Below are 16,651 nucleotides of genomic sequence, written 5' to 3' on the forward strand. Positions count from 1 at the left end.
ACGTGACGGATCACACCGTCACGCCAATGCGCGACGATGTGGTAGCCACTAGCCAATCACAGTGCAGCGGTGCGGAGAGATGGCGGATGGTGACGGTGCGGGGGAATAGTAGTGCTGCCGGTATAAAGAATACGGCTCCTCTTTCCTTCCAGTGTCATGGCGCAGCTGCGAGTGCTCCCCCAGAGCAAGGAGACGTTACTGCAGTCCTACAACAAGAGGCTGAAGGACGACATCAAATCTATCATGGACAACTTCAGTGAGATCATCAAGACTGCCAGGGTGAGAAAGATGGGGGTTCCCTGAAACCTGTCCTGTTCTTGGGATTGTGTAATAATGAGTGCTGTCTGCCAGCTCCCCGTATGTCCACTAGCTCGCCCGCAAGCTCCCCGTATGTCTGCCAGCTCCCGGCTGTCCACTAACCCGCCCGCGAGCTCTCCTGCTGTCCGCCAGCTCCCGGCTGTCCACTAACCCGCCCGCGAGCTCTCCTGCTGTCCGCCAGCTCCCGGCTGTCCACTAGCTCGCCTACAACGTCCTCTGCTGTCCGCCAGCTCCCGGCTGTCCACTAACCCACCCGCGAGCTCTCCTGCTGTCCGCCAGCTCCCGGCTGTCCACTAGCTCGCCCACAAGGTCCCCTGCTGTCCGCCAGCTCCCGGCTGTCCACTAGCTCGCCCACAAGGTCCCCTGCTGTCCGCCAGCTCCCGGCTGTCCACTAACTCGCCCACGAGGTCCTCTGCTGTCCGCCAGCTCCCGGCTGTCCACTAACTCGCCCACGAGGTCCCCTGCTGTCCGCCAGCTCCCGGCTGTCCACTAACTCGCCCACGAGGTCCTCTGCTGTCCGCCAGCTCCCGGCTGTCCACTAGCTCGCCCACGAGGTCACCTGCTGTCCGCCAGCTCCCAGCTGTCCACTAGCTCGCCCGCAAGCTCCTCTGCTGTCCGCTAGTTGATTGACTGCTCACCTTTATTTCATTTTGCTTTGGTCAGATTGAAGAAGAACATCAGGTCAGCCGCTCGACCCAAGGAGAGCAGGACAACTATGAGATGCACGTCCGCTCAGCTAACATAGTGAGTACGGGGTGGTCACTATCTTCTCCACTACATGTATCGTAGCTTGGCGGTTTAGCTCCTACAGACTTTTGGTGAAGGTTTCTCTTCAGTATAATACATGGTGATATCACACCAGGGAAGGTATATAGTGTACACTGTGTAGTGGAGATTTCATGCTGAGCTGTAAATGCACCTAGAATGAGCTCTAGAGGGACCCAGCTGGTGGACATTATGCCACCCACCCACCACAATTCCGGGAATAGGACCAGTGTGACGTTTCCAGTTCACATGAAGGCCTCTTCATGACCTCACACCACCACTGTCAAACTCCATCATGGTGCAAAGCAATGTAGGCCTGTCCTCTCCAGTAATGAGTCCTGACTTTTGTCTTGGACTAAATGACTGCAGGAGATTGGTCTGGAGACCACATGAACAATGTCATGAAAAAGCCTTCACAAGGGAACATCACACCAGTTGTTAGGGTGCCCGAGGGTGAACCCACTGGACCACGGCAACGAACCTCCCCTGGGCGAGTGGACCAGGTGGACCACCCCCTATACAGGGAGTGTTAGGGACAGGCCCAGGGAAGACTATTACCGCGGCAGCTGGTACCCAGACAGCCGAAGACACAGGGTAGAACGGCCAGGTGACCGGATACTGGACCGGGGTAGCACGGCAGGAACACAGGAGACTGGACCAGGGTGGGACGGTAGGAACACAGGAGACTGGACCAGGTTGGGACGGTAGGAACACAGGAGACTGGACCAAGGTAGGACGGCAGGAACACAAGAGACTGGACCAGGGTAGGACGGCAGGAACACAGGAGACTGGACCAGGGTAGGACGGCAGGAACACAGGAGACTGGACCAGGGTAGGACGGCAGGAACACAGGAGACTGGACCAAGGTAGGACGGCAGGAACACAGGAGACTGGACCAAGGTAGGACGGCAGGAACACAGGAGACTGGACCAAGGTAGGACGGCAGGAACACAGGAGACTGGACCAAGGTAGGACGGCAGGAACACAGGAGACTGGACCAAGGTAGGACGGCAGGAACACAGCAGACTGGACCAGGGTAGGACGGTACACTGCAAACACAGGAGATAGAAGGTAACAGCGCTGGAAGAAGGTAGGCAGGCGCCACACAGAGGAATCAGAAGAGGATGCCAGCAAGCGTGGGGCCAGAGTCACGGGGAGTAGTACCAATGACGATCAGGCAACGTCACCAGGGAGCGACGGCCTGATGTAGGAGAGTGGGGAGGGCTTCCGGGTCAGGGACCTCCTACCAGCAAGAGAGGCGACGGTTCAGAGAGGCAGTGCGCGCGCCCGTCGGGACCCACGGGGAGCGCGCGCCCGGGAGGCCGCAAGCGGCGCCAGAGGAGCAGAGGCACCGACGGGAACGCGGCGGGGAGCGGTGGCCCGGTGAGACGGATGGGACGCGGGCGGCGGTGAGGTGACACCAGTGCGGGGGGGGGGCATAATGTGCTGTAGTCGTACCCTTCCAGTCTTCATTCCAGGTGCACTAACATCTCGGCTTTACATTGATTTGTCGTGTAACCAGTGGTGTGGCCAATTCTGCAAAGTGTCCCAGGAGCTGTTTTTCCACATGACAAGGCCACCTGTTCTTCAAACTTCTGTGAGCAGGCAGCCTGCATGGCCTAAACCAGCTCCCGTGGCTTCCGCATTTCCAGACTTGTCTCCATCGGACATATTGGGGACGTCATTGGTCGGTGATTACACAGGAGGCAGCCAGCAGCGGATCCTGATGACTTGCCTGTGCACTCAGTGGTAGAACCTTCCACAGAAGACCATTAATAACCTCAATTATAGCAGCCGAGGCTGAGAGTGCCGGGATTTCTGCACGGGGCTCAGACTGGATACAGCCTGAGATTGTTATAATGTTGTCTCTATTCTTCCATCATTTGCAGCTGACTTGGAGCTATCTCACTGGTGGTGGTTTGTAACGTATACTCCTGGTCTGTGCTCCAGGTCCGTGCTGGGGAGTCTCTGATGCGGCTGGTGTCTGATCTGAAGCAGTATCTGATCCTAAACGACTTTCCCTCTGTGAACGAGGCCATTAATCAGCGCAGTCAGCAGCTCCGCGGTCTGCAGGACGAGTGTGACCGGAAGCTGATCTCGCTGCGGGATGAGATTGCCATCGACCTGTATGAACTTGAAGAGGAATATTACTCCTCCAGGTATAAATAGGTTCCAGACGGATGGCGTGCCCGAGTCTGGGAGCGGGATTGTACCCAGGTCCTGGCAGTTAGGGGGTTAATACCTGTGCCGTGGTGGGCTGGTGGCAGTGGTGTATCATGGGCTGTGTTGCTCATCTGTCTTTAGTATCCTGTGCTCTGATTTTTCAATTTTGTCAAGAGTGGAATCCTGCAGCGTGGTGGTGTGTAGTCTAGTGTTCTCTGTTATTAGGAGACATCACACACCATCTGGCGGTGGAATTGGTGTCCTATGAGGGTAATAACCTGTCAGAACAATAAAGTGACTTGTGCATCAACCCTTCACATTTGTGCCATGGCTGAGTGTTGTGGGGTCCTGCTGGTAACTGATACGAATGAGTAGTTCATGTGGTGGAGGGTGCAGACCCACTGTGTGCCACCGTCTTTCCTCGAGGTCGCTGATATGATGGACCGTCCTGCTCACTGTTGTCTTCTGTCACTTCTGCTCTGATGCCTTGGGTAGATTTGGGGGTGGTGGCCTGGTGTGGGGTCTTTAGGGCTATACTTGTAGTCTGTACCTAAGTTGCGGTGATTAGCTGCTTTCCAGTTCTTAACGCTTTGCTTCTGTCTTGCTTTTCTCTCTTGCTCTCTGGACTCTGCTGCTTTACCTGTTGTGTTGTAAGCTACAGTGTGTGTGAGCCGAGCGGTCTGCCGCTGTGTGAAGCGTACTGGCTCACAGACTCCTCGCCTCAGGACCCGTGCACCCCGGTGATGTCCGAGAACAGCGCACTCCCCAGTCAGATTCATGCATCTCCACATGTGAACGGACACGGAGTGAGCATATCCGATCACAGCTGAGTGGGTGAAGTGCAGATTATTCCTGGTCTTCTCATCCTGGAGAACTCTGTGGGGGTGAGCTCTCTGCTCGTCCACGTCTTCCATCACCCTGATCGTATCCGCTTCTGTATAGGAATAGTCAGAGTCTAGTGCCCGAATTCTGTCAGTGGCCCATCACATGGAGTGTGCAGATGTGTACCACACAGGCGTCTTTATCCAGGCCTATCGCCATCCCCGGAGCGCTCTGTCACCTTGCCGTTTGGGGTGTGCTTGTAGTCGTGTTTCCTCAACTGGTTGTTTCATTTGTTCCTTTGAAACTGAAATAAAAGTGCTTTTTTGTTAACTTCTGTTTCCAATCTAAGAAATAAAGTTTACCATTGTTGCATCTGTTGAACAGTCCAGGTAGCAGATGGATTCATTACTGTCTGCTATACAGGCTGTATCTGTATAGCAGGAGCCACGGGCTGCAGAGATTTGGCTAGTGGTCCAGCCTTCTGCCAACCACATGCTTCACAGCTGGAATCAATGCTCCCTCTGCAGATGATTGTGTGCGTGTGGTATTGGGAGCAGCAACACACAGGAGTGATCCTTATTACTGAGGAGACAGATCTCATTAGCTCTGTGATGTTAGGGGTGGGCCATGCATAACTGGGTTCTTTCATCCCTTAGCTGCCCGCAGACCAGGTCTGTTAGCAATGGTGTATAGACTAGGGAAGGTGGCAGTAAACTTCTTCCCGGTCTGTGTCCACTTCTGCAGAACAGGGAGAATGTGATGTGGGGTCTGCATGTGCTCAGCTGCTACTTCGTGCCTAAAACAAAGTGAACACAGCTGGGAGAGGGGGTACTTCACCACCGCCGACTTTAGTCTGTGCATGTGCCGATGATCCTGGGGTTAGATACATGTGCAATACATTGTATAAGGTGATATGTATATACACACTGGCAGTACACTATATACGGTTATATGTGTTGACTATATACTGGTAATATAAATACACGATACAACTTCACGGTAGAACAAAAAAAAAAACAGTTTTTCTCTTCGTTTAAGGGCTTGATCACACTGGTGTATATTTGATAAGTGCAAAGCGACAAAACAATGTTAGTAAATGAGTCATTGTTCATCTGCAAGTTTGTTCTCAGCTGGAATTGGACGAAGGAAAATATTGCAGCATGCTGCAATTGGTTGTGAGAATCGTTTGCACTTGCCAATGCAAGTCAATGGGTGCGAGAAAAAAAATGCACAGCACACCAGCTAAGGGAAAACAAACAGCTGAGAGCTTATATTATCAGGTAGGGAAGGCCCAGACAACCATGGACCTTCCTAGCCATGTTAACGTCAACTCACAGCTGTCTGCTTTGCCTTTGCAGGTTACAAAAATAAAAAAGCAATGGAGGCAAGGGACCCTAAAAAAAAGTCCCCTCCGTTTTTGATAACCAGCAAAGTGTCATGAAGTGACTGGCCTTGTGTGACACGACCCAGCAATCGGTCGGTCACCAAACAGCAAACAAACAAGGGAACACCGGGGACACAATTACAATGGTGGGCCCTGCAATAGGGAACGGGGAAATGCACTCTCCTGAGGCTGTGCCCTGTTCTATCCTGACTTCACTATATGGCTTCTTTCAAACCGTCGCCAAGCAGGATACCTTAGCCCTCACTTGCCCTGCACCTATCCCTCAGTAGGGAATTGGCAAGTGCAGACACTGGTACCAGCGCTGTACTAATGCAAGACCAAGGGAAGAAATAACAAACGAGGTAAGGCATACACTTCGCTTTCTCTGCTGCAAGGCACCCGATCACAGCATTCAGCTGAAGCACCACTGCACCAGAAAGCTCCTATTTTCAGTACGGTTGGTTTCCGAAAAGACCTGTATAACCAATAGTCAGCTTATACACTAGGTGACCTTTTAAAGAAAGGTGGGAGTGGTCACCACCTGCATCAGCAAACTCACCTAGCAATGCAATTACACCAGCGGCCAACAGGGGGAAAAACTGATGTTAACCCCCAATGGCCTGAAAGGAAAAATTTTATATATGAGAACCCAGATCTGACACAGATCCAAAAATGGATCGTGACAGTACCCCTCCCTCAATGAGGGGCCTCTGCACCCTCAACACCGTACCTCGCCAGAAAACAACCTACAATGAGGACACCTCGATCCACCAGAGTTCACCTTGGCAGTCACCTGACTCAGGTTTATGGCAAACGTGGACCGATGGAGGTGACAACGTATGCTCCAGAGGCGCCACAAATCTCTAGAGCACCGACCTGGGGATGATTTGTGTACGGGCATTACTGGGGGTAACTCCAGCTGGTAAGTCCCCGGGCCGAGAATGGCCGACACCCGATCACCCAAGAACTCCAGACCCCGGCAGCACACTTCCACCGTATAATTTTGGTGGACAACCATACGTACTCGTTCACACACAGGTCCGGACCTGAACGTTTATTGCCACGCACACATTTGCTACATGATGGTGAACTCTTCACAGAACTGATAACAGAGGTGTCCCCCCTGTGTCATCACACTCCCACAATGCTCAGAAGGAACCACCACTGTCCTCTGACCCCTCCTCCTAAGAGGACTCCGACATTCAGGGATAGCTTGTGGGGAGGGTTGAGACTTGCCTCTACTCCCTGGCAGCATCTCTGCTGCCCCCACTGGAGAAGAAGGGGACAGTTTTAGAATGACGACAGAGACATCCCCTGGGCAGCAGCCCTCACATGACTGATCCCAGCTGACTACTTCCCTTGACCTCCAATCTATGACCGGGTTGTGTCTTTTCAACCAAGGGAGGCTTAAAACGATGGGTGTTGGATTTCCCCCACAAGATGTAGCATGACAGGGACTATTCATGATGAGTCCCTATACGCAGATGTATATCATCCACGACTTGGGTCAACCTCCCCTGGCTAAGTGGGACAGAGTCAATAGCCTGGAAACTTAGGGGTTTTGCTAGCGTCCTATACCTCGGGCCACGGTTCTGGACAAAGTGAGCATCCACAAAATTGACGCCTGCTCCACTGTCCACAAGCACCGGTATACCCTCAGTTACCCCACCAACCACCACTTCTGCTGACAAGGTACACTGAGGGGAAAAAAAATGGAAATATACACTCCCCGGTCGCCTCCCTCCACACGACCAGGGGGACGCGACTTCTTAGGTGGTACAGATGTTTTGGTGCGAGCTGGGCAGACCCCGATAAAATGACCAGTCTGCCCACAGTAAAAACATGCCCCCGCACCATGATGAACCGCAGGAGACACCGTTTGGGAACTAACTCCTCCCACCTGCATGGGTTCGTCCGACAGCACTGGTGTGTCCTTCCTAGCAAGGACTATAGGGGGTATATTCGCCAAAGCCGCAAAAAACTCGTCCACTGACCATAGAGATGGTGAATCGGCCGGCAGGGAGAAGGCCCAGGATTGGGGATCACCCTTAAGAAGGTATATGATGAATCCCACCCGTTGTTCCTCACTCCCTGATAAACGAGGATGGAGCCTGAAGTATAACTTAGGCCGGGGTCACACTGGCGAGGAATACGGACGAGTGAGAGGCGTTAAAAGCACGCATTAGACACGGACAAATTATTCTCCATGGGTTTGCTCCCAACAGCCGTATATTTCTCGGGCGTATTCTACGGTCCGTGCCAATCGCAGCATGCTGCGATTGTCAGCGTACTACGCCCGTAGTACGCCAATGAAAGTCTATGGGTGTGCTAAAAATACGCATTACACACGGACCACACATGTGACTTGTGAGAAATACGCATCCGGTGTCTTAGAAAAGCCGGCAATTCAGTGCGCTATACAGTAAACTCACACTGACAGGTTTAATAAAGAAACGAAAGAATAGATATATACACATAGAATATATATATATATACATACATGTCATAGTGACAAACATATATATATATTTATATTTCACAGAGTTCTTCATAGCAGAATAGCCGCTAATTAAATTGCCGGCTTCTATCAAATCATTCCCCAACCCGACATGAAATGACACATGGTTTACATTCAGTAAAGCATTTCATTTCATGTTTTTTAATATGTCCCTGACTAATAATTAGATGAGGGTTTGTGTGCAAAATTTGGGAGTTGTAGTTGTTATTTTAAGGGGTTAATTCGTTGTTAAAAAATGCGTGGGCTTCCCATTGCCCTATAGTGGTGGCGAGTGGGTTAATCTAACAAAGGGTTAATGTCACCATTCGATTGTAAGGTGACATTAACCCTTTGTTAGATTAACCCATTCGCCACCGCTACAGGGCAATGGGAAGCCCACACATTTTTTAATAACGAATTAACCCCTTAAAATAACAACTACAACTCCTAAATTTTGCACACAAACCCTCATCTAATTATTAGTCAGGGACATATTAAAAAACATGAAATGAAATGCTTTACTGAATGTAAACCATGTGTCATTTCATGTCAGGTTGGGTAATGATTTGATAGGATACGGCAATTTAATTAGCGGCTATTCTGCTATGAAGAACTCTGTGAAATATATATATATACAGTCATATGTAAAAGTTTGGGCACCCCTATTAATGTTAACCTTTTTTCTTTATAACAATTTTGGTTTTTGCAACAGCTATTTCAGTTTCATATATCTAATAACTGATGGAGTCAGTTATATTTCTGGATTCAAATGAGGTTTATTGTACTAACAGAAAATGTGCAATCTGCATTTAAACAAAATTTGACCGGTGCAAAAGTATGGGCACCCTTATCATTTTCTTGATTTGAACACTCCTAACTACTTTTTACTGACTTCCTGAATCACTAAATTGGTTTTGTAACCTCATTGAGCTTTGAACTTCATAGCCAGGTGTATCAAATCATGAGAAAAGGTATTTAAAGTGGCCACTTGCAAGTAGTTCTCCTATTTGATTCTCCTATGAAGAGTGGCATCATGGGCTCCTCAAAACAACTCTCAAATGATCTGAAAACAAAAATTATTCAACATAGCTTTTCAGGGGAAGGATACAAAAAGTTGTCTCAGAGATTTAACCTGTCAGTTTCCACTGTGAGGAACATAGTAAGGAAATGGAAGAACACAGGTACAGTTCTTGTTAAGCCCAGAAGTGGCAGGCCAAGAAAAATATCCGAAAGGCAGAGAAGAAGAATGGTGAGAACAGTCAAGGACAATCCACAGACCACCTCCAAAGACCTGCAGCATCATCTTGCTGCAGATGGTGTCACTGTGCATCGGTCAACAATACAGCGCATGCATAACGCCTTTTTGTATGACCAAACAACTCAATCTTTGTTTCATCAGTCCACAGGACCTTCTTCCAAAATGTAACTGGCTTGTTCTAATGTGCTTTTGCATACCTCAGGCGACTCTGTTTGTGGCGTGCTTGCAGAAACGGCTTCTTTCGCATCACTCTCCCATAAAGCTTCTCCTTGTGCAAAGTGCGCTGTATTGTTGACCGATGCACAGTGACACCATCTGCAGCAAGATGAGGCTGCAGGTCTTTGGAGGTGGTCTGTGGATTGTCCTTGACTGTTCTCACCATTCTTCTTCTCTGCCTTTCTGATATTTTTCTTGGCCTGCCACTTCTGGGCTTAACAAGAACTGTACCTGTGTTCTTCCATTTCCTTATTATGTTCCTCACAGTGGAAACTGACAGGTTAAATCTCTGAGACAACTTTTTGTATCCTTCCCCTGAAAAGCTATGTTGAATAATCTTTGTTTTCAGATCATTTGAGAGTTGTTTTGAGGAGCCCATGATGCCACTCTTCATAGAAGAATCAAATAGGAGAACTACTTGCAAGTGGCCACCTTAAATACCTTTTCTCATGATTTGATACACCTGGCTATGAAGTTCAAAGCTCAATGAGGTTACAAAACCAATTTAGTGCTTCAGGAAGTCAGTAAAAAGTAGTTAGGAGTGTTCAAATCAAGAAAATGATAAGGGTGCCCATACTTTTGCACCGGTCAAATTTTGTTTAAATGCAGATTGCACATTTTGTGTTAGTACAATAAACCTCATTTGAATCCAGAAATATAACTGAGTCCATCAGTTATTAGATATATGAAACTGAAATAGCTGTTGCAAAAACCAAAATTGTTATAAAGAAAAAAGGTTAACATTAATAGGGGTGCCCAAACTTTTACATATGACTGTATATATGTTTGTCTCAATGACTTGTGTGTGTATATGTATATATATATATATATATATATATATATATATATATATATATGCATTCTATGTGTCTATATTATTTCGTTTCTGTTAGAAACCCTGTCATAGGGCTCCATTATATGTCCATTTTGCAAGGCGGCGAGAAAATCTCAGCATACGGATGCAGACATGCGCAAAATACGCAACCACACCTTGATTACGGATGACATACGGAGCACTATTTAGGGGTCATTCATCCGTATTACGCATGTAAACTACGGACCGTATTTTGCGTCGGTTAGTGTGACCCCGGCCTTACAGGCCTCCTGGGAAACAAAAAAATTATCTCTGCCACCAGAAAACCTGTCTGGGAGAGATATCTTGGGTTCTAGTTGAGCCTGCAACTGAGCCGAGGCCCCAAACCCCACCAACTGCTGCAGCTGCTGCACCACCTCGCCACGCATCACCCTACGCTCCTCAGTGAGGGTCTGAAGCAGTTGGACAAAGGCCTGCATTTTGGCCATGGCTCACCAGAAAAAATGGGGTGGTTGTTTATAATGTCACGAAGGGACTGGCTATGTGTGACATGACCCAGCAATCGGTCGGTCACCAAACAGCAAACAAGGGAACATGGGATACAATTACGGTGGGCCTGCGATAGGGAACAGGGAAATAGACACCTCCTGCACTCCTGAGGCTGTGCCCTGGTCTATCCTGACGTCCCTATACGGTTTCTTTCCAACCGTCGCCAAGCAGGATACCTTAGCCCTCACTTGCCCTGCACCTATCCCTCAGTAGGGAATTGGGAAGTGCGGACACTGGTCTGACCGCTGTACTAATACAACACCAAGGGAAGAAATAACAAACGAGGTAAGACAAACAACGCTTAGCTTTCTCTGCTGCAATGCACAGCACCTTTTAAAGGAAGGTGGGAGTGGTCACCACCTGCATCAGCAAACTCACCTAGCAATGCAATTACACCAGCGGCCAACGGGGGGAAAAACTGATGTTAACCCCCGAAGGCCTGAAAGGAAAACAGTTTATATATGAGAATCCAGATCTGACACAAATCCAAAAATGGATCGTGACACAAAGGCAAAGCAGACAACAGTGAGCTGGTATTAATAGAATAAAAATGTCAATGGTTATCTGTTTCTTCCCAGCCTAATAAGACCAGCCCGTAGCCGCCCCAGAACTAGTGCATCCAGTAGATGTACTAATTCTGGCACTTAGCCTCTTCTCTTCCCGATTGCCTTGGTTCAGTGGCAAGTGGAGTAATGGTGTATGGGATTGATGTCAGCTTTGTAATGTCAGCTGGCATCAAGCCCACGGCTTAGTAACAGAGAGGTGAGAACAACGTTCCATAGTTTGCGGTACTGAATTGCTGGATGATGTGGAAATGCCATGGAAAACGATGGAGCTTTTTTTTAATAAATTGGTGAATGAGGGAGTGTTTTATTGTTTTTATTTTTTTTTGCCTCTCTTTGTCTTTCAGGTTTCCATTTATGGATTACTTCAGATTCAGTGGACTATGACGGAATCCCTGGACTGGATGAGTTGTTTTTTTTTTTGTGGTTTTTTTTTACAAATTGGTGAAAGAGAGCTAGAGTCGGGGGTGTTTTTTCCAAATAAAATTTGCGCGTTTTAATTCCTTTTAAATTACTGGGGTAGTAATATGGGTGTTTGATAGACTCCTCTTCATTAGTAACCCATGGGCTTGATGCCAGCGGCCATTACAAAGCTAACATCAACCCAATAAACCATTATCCCGATTGTCACCACACCAGGGTAATAGGGAGGAGCCGACGCCAAGCACCAGAATTGACGCATCTCGTGTGATTCGCTTATTCTGGGGCAGCTGTGGGCTTGTATTTTTAGGCTGGGAAGGTCCTAACAACAACCAGGGACCTACCCAGCCTGATAATATAAGCCCGCAGCTGTCTGATTACCTTGACTGGTTATGAAAAATAAGAAGGACCTCACGTCATTTTTTTAAGTTACTTATTTAATAGGTTTAATAAGGCTAAGCATCCTTCAGTGCCACTAGAAAGGCACTAAACAGTGCTAGTTTATTATATGTGGGGGGCTTGGAATATTAAATATGTACAGAATATCTTTCTATTCTATATATGTATTCTATATATCTATTCTATTCATATCTGTATATAAGATTGCTTTATTAGTTCAAAAACTAGCTTTAAATTACAGTCAGTGGCGTATCCAGGGGGGCAGCCGGGGCAGTTGCCCCGGGCGCAGCCAGCAGGGGGGGCGCAGTCGGGCCGCCTAATGCAGCGGTCCGCAGTGTCTCCCCCCCCGGCGGGGGGGGGTTAATGAGTGAAGATGGGGGTTAATGAGTGGGGGGGGTTAATGAGTGGAGATGGGGGTTAATGTAGAGATGGGGGTTAATGTAGAGATGGGGGTTAATGTGGGGATGGGGTTAATGAGTGGGGGGGTTAATGTGTAGGGGTTAAAGTATGGGGGTTAATGAGTGGGGCGTTAATGAGTGTGGGGGTTAATGAGTGGCTATGGGGGTTAATGTGGGGATGGGAGTTAATAAGTGGGGGGGTTAATGTGTAGGGGGGTTAATGTATGGGTTTTAATTAGTGGAGATGGAGTTAATTAGTGGGGGTGGGGGTACATAATGTGTGGGGGGATTTGGGAGTGGGGATGGGGGATACTTAATGTGTGGGGGGATTTGGGAGTAGGGACAAGGGATTATTGAGTGGGGATGGGGGATACTTAATGTGTGTGGTGGATTTGGAGTGGGGATGGTATTTAATGTATGTGGGGAGATTTGAGGACACAAAATGAAGAGTATGTATGAGGGCATATATGAGGAAGCAGTATGGGGGATGGGTGCAGACAGTAAGGGGTGCGAACGGATGAATTTATGTGGGCACAGTATGGGGAGTGAGGGTGATGGGATGTGTGCAGACACAATATGGGGAGTCAGGGATATGTGTGAGCAGACAGTATAGAGAGTGAGGGGGTAAATATATGAGGAGACAGTATGGTGAACAGGAGGATGATAGAGGAGACAGTATGAGGAGGGAGGGGAATAGTGTGAGGGGACAGTATATTGCAGACATTTTTATTTAGGAGCATTATAATGACACTTCTATCTTTAAGGGCGTCGTGTGAAGATTTGCTGCAGAAGACCGGAGAAGATGGAAGTCTGCAGAGACGGCTGTGGATGAGAAAACTCATCATGGGGTCTAGACAAGAAGAAGAAAAGGAGAACGACTGCAGAGACGACGTCATCTATAAGGTACCTGGATGTAAATATTATTAGTGCTACTGACTAATTCTCATGTTTTTATTTGTTAGGAACATTAAAGGGGATGTCCAGGTTTGTGCTGAGTCTACAGTCATTCTATGTGACTGCAGACTTCTGAATTCTCACAGTGCTCACTGAACGCTGTCAGGATTCTCTCGTGCCGGTAATTTACATACATGCGGTCACATGCTGACTAGACATGTGTGGCCTCACTCAATGAAAATGAACAGAGCGAGGCCGGGCACGTCTAGTCGGAATGTGGCCAGAAGTATACAAATCACATACTTGTGCTGACATGACTGTACATCGGCAAGGGAGAATCCTAAAAGTGTGCAGTGCATTCATTGTGAGAATTCAGAAGCTCCAATGTCAGGACTCAGCTCTGCAGGTTCCAGTGTCATCACATGGACACTTCACTCATATGCGATTTTCATAGATGTGGTCTTGTGACAACGAGCTTCTCTTCCTGCTTTCAGTTTTTTACTGAACATTGAGAGCATTAGGGAGAGCAGCTCGTGGGTACATGGCTAAGTGTGTAAGTCACATATGTACTTTTTTTTTTGGGGGGGGGGGGGGGGGGCGCCGAACCAAATTCTTGCCCCGGGTGCCAGAAAGCCTAGATACGCCTCTGATTACAGTACATAGAGCATTACAATATGTAAAAGATGTTAAAACCACATAGCATACAGATAGCATTCGCATGTCATACGGATGCTAGATGAGGAAAACAAAAATCGCACAATTACATGACGAAAGTTGAAGGAATTCCACTCATCCAACTTTTCAGGCACTACACTGGAGCTATTTTTTTATGCTGATGTGAGCGAGCCCTAAGAGAGTGATCAATCTGCACGGTGTATGTGTGTATAAATACAGTGGCATTTAAAAAGCTTGGACGGGGCGCATGCGCGGGGCTCAATGTCGACGGTCATGCGACACAGCTCCGCTCCCGACAGAGCTAAAAATAGCCCCTTACCGTGCACCGGAGCTGCCGCCCGCCTGCCTCTTATCCGCCCGGGGACCCGGCGATCCACAATGCCTAAGAGAGGAGGCTCTGCTCAGCCAGCAAGCCGCTCAATTGCAGAGCTCCTCACAGACAGCAACAATTCTAAGATGACCGCCTCCACAGTCCTGTCTTCTGCAGCGCCGACAGAGCTAAAAATAGCCCCTTACCGTGCACCGGAGCTGCCGCCCGCCTGCCTCTTATCCGCCCGGGGACCCGGCGATCCACAATGCCTAAGAGAGGAGGCTCTGCTCAGCCAGCAAGCCGCTCAATTGCAGAGCTCCTCACAGACAGCAACAATTCTAAGATGACCGCCTCCACAGTCCTGTCTTCTGCAGCGCCAATGGACACTGCTGCTGGGGGAGATGCTCACTCCTTGCAGGGGGATGCCATTGTGCCTACAGCAATGCTGATAAAGACTCTCCAAGAAACTTTCAGGTCAGAACTCTCTAGCGCTATGCAAAATGTTACTTCACAATTGCAGTATATTATGCAGTGAACATACTCACTGGAGGAAAAGATGGATGCGCTAGGAGATGATCAGGAGATGATAAAGCAGCACACAGACCGCATTAACGATCTGCAGCTGAAGTGTGAGGACTATGAAAATAGGTCGCGTAGGGGCAATTTACGCATACGTGGCCTCCCTGAAAACATTCTTGCCGTTAAGGATACAGCAACCGCTCTTTTTAAAGCACTGCTCCCTCAGACAGACCCGGCTCTGCTACATATAACCAGAATCTATAGAGCTCTGGGAAAGCCGAGATCTGATGATTCCCCCTAGGGAAGTGGTGCTTAAGCTGCACTACGAAGAAACCAGAGATTTAATTCTGACTGCTCCCCGAACCTCTTCAACCTTGCCTGGATTGCCAGAGTCAGTCCACCTTTTTGCGGACATAGCTTCAGCCACTCTTGCTAGAAGGAGAACCCTTCCACCTATCACCATGGCCCTACAAGCAGCACAAATAAAATATCGCTGGGGATTTCCCTTCGCCCTCTCCTTTTCATATAATAATACAAATTTTGTGTGACACTCACTGGATAAAGGCAAACACATTCTAGACCAGGCTGGCATTTCCGTCCCGGATTCCACCCTCCCTCTACCACAGCGAAAACCGAGACCAACCAGGGAATGGAAGGAGGTCCCCAGAATAACAAGAAGCCAGCATGCGAATGTTACCTGAACAGATCTTAACTCGACATACATCATCTCAAATTTCAAACCAGAACTCAGTCGGTTACATTGAGATTTTTAGGTTTGAGGCTGTTACTGCGGCGCTTCGATCCCTGTATGGCGGTCTGCAGAGGGACACTGTTTATTATGCCACCTAGTTTGGGTGGGATTAACGGGGTGGGAACTACTAAGCTCTGTAATTTTCTAGATGATTATATCGTTATACCAATGGTGCGGTTTGTGCACTTTCATCACCTAGACAAAGAGGGAAGATTCATTGTCCTACAAGGTTCTCTTCAAGGCCAAAATGTCTGTATAGTAAATAGTTACTTCCAGGCTTCCTCACAACTCTCAGTTCTTAAATAAATATTGTCAGAACTAGATAAGTTGTCCTTCCATCATTTAATTTGGTGCGGAGACTTTAATTTTACCATAAATCCCACTTTAGATAGTAGTGCTTTGACACGCTTTGACATCTCCAAAACAGAACGGAAAAAGATTCTCCACCTTATGAGGGAACACCAGTTGGTGGACATGTGGAGGAAATTACATGGGAACTCAAGAGGATACACATACTTCTCCCCTGCACACAAGACATACTCCAGGATTGATCTCCAGATGACAAAAGGTAGTTCACTGCCAACAGTTTTATATACACGACACGTGCACTCAGCCTGGTCAGATCATGACGCTACATCTCAGTTTTTAAATTTGACTTTATTACCTCTGGGTTGTATAGATGGAGATTAAATGAATCCCTATTAGCAGACCCCACAGCCATCAATACAATCGGAGAGGATATTGTTAAATACTTTGAAATCAATAATACAAAAGACTCCTCTCCTGGAATGATCTGGCTAGCACATAAAAAATACGTCGCTGGCTCCCTGATCAAACTGGCAGCTAAGAAAAAAAAAGCTAGAACAGAACTCCAAACCAACTTGGAAAATAGACTTGCAAAACTAGAACTAGTGAATCAAATGTCTACGTCTCTCT

At 48.0% G+C, this 16,651-nt stretch overlaps 1 protein-coding gene across 4 annotated transcripts; it reads left to right on the forward strand.

Annotated features, from left to right (window-relative positions):
- Positions 1 to 10: 10 nt before the first annotated feature.
- Positions 11 to 12,314, forward strand: MED22 (mediator complex subunit 22). 4 transcript variants are annotated; one of them, XM_073558451.1, is made up of 4 exons: positions 11 to 279; positions 982 to 1,062; positions 3,034 to 3,242; positions 11,697 to 12,314. In XM_073558451.1, exons 1-4 carry the CDS (start codon positions 157 to 159, stop codon positions 11,734 to 11,736), a joined length of 453 nt encoding a protein of 150 aa, XP_073414552.1. In that variant the 5' UTR covers positions 11 to 156; the 3' UTR covers positions 11,737 to 12,314. The 4 variants fall into 4 exon arrangements, with proteins under 4 accessions (XP_073414552.1, XP_073414543.1, XP_073414534.1 ...); XM_073558442.1 differs by lacking the exon at positions 11,697 to 12,314 and adding an exon at positions 3,908 to 4,454; XM_073558433.1 differs by lacking the exon at positions 11,697 to 12,314 and adding an exon at positions 3,902 to 4,454 and having other exon boundaries at positions 12 to 279.
- Positions 12,315 to 16,651: the final 4,337 nt, after the last annotated feature.

Source organism: Dendrobates tinctorius, unplaced genomic scaffold (assembly GCF_039654945.1).
Source record: "Dendrobates tinctorius isolate UK_male_01 unplaced genomic scaffold, ASM3965494v1 ptg000013l, whole genome shotgun sequence".
Classification (NCBI taxonomy): Eukaryota; Metazoa; Chordata; class Amphibia; order Anura; family Dendrobatidae; genus Dendrobates; species Dendrobates tinctorius.

Coding starts and splice junctions, on each gene's coding strand:
- MED22 (XM_073558433.1), top strand. CDS start 157: ATGGCGCAGCTGCGAGTGCTCCCCCAGAGCAAGGAGACGTTACTGCAG. Junction 1,063..3,033: donor ACGTCCGCTCAGCTAACATA/GTGAGTACGGGG, acceptor TCTGTGCTCCAG/GTCCGTGCTGGGGAGTCTCT. Junction 3,243..3,901: donor GAGGAATATTACTCCTCCAG/GTATAAATAGGT, acceptor TTGTGTTGTAAG/CTACAGTGTGTGTGAGCCGA.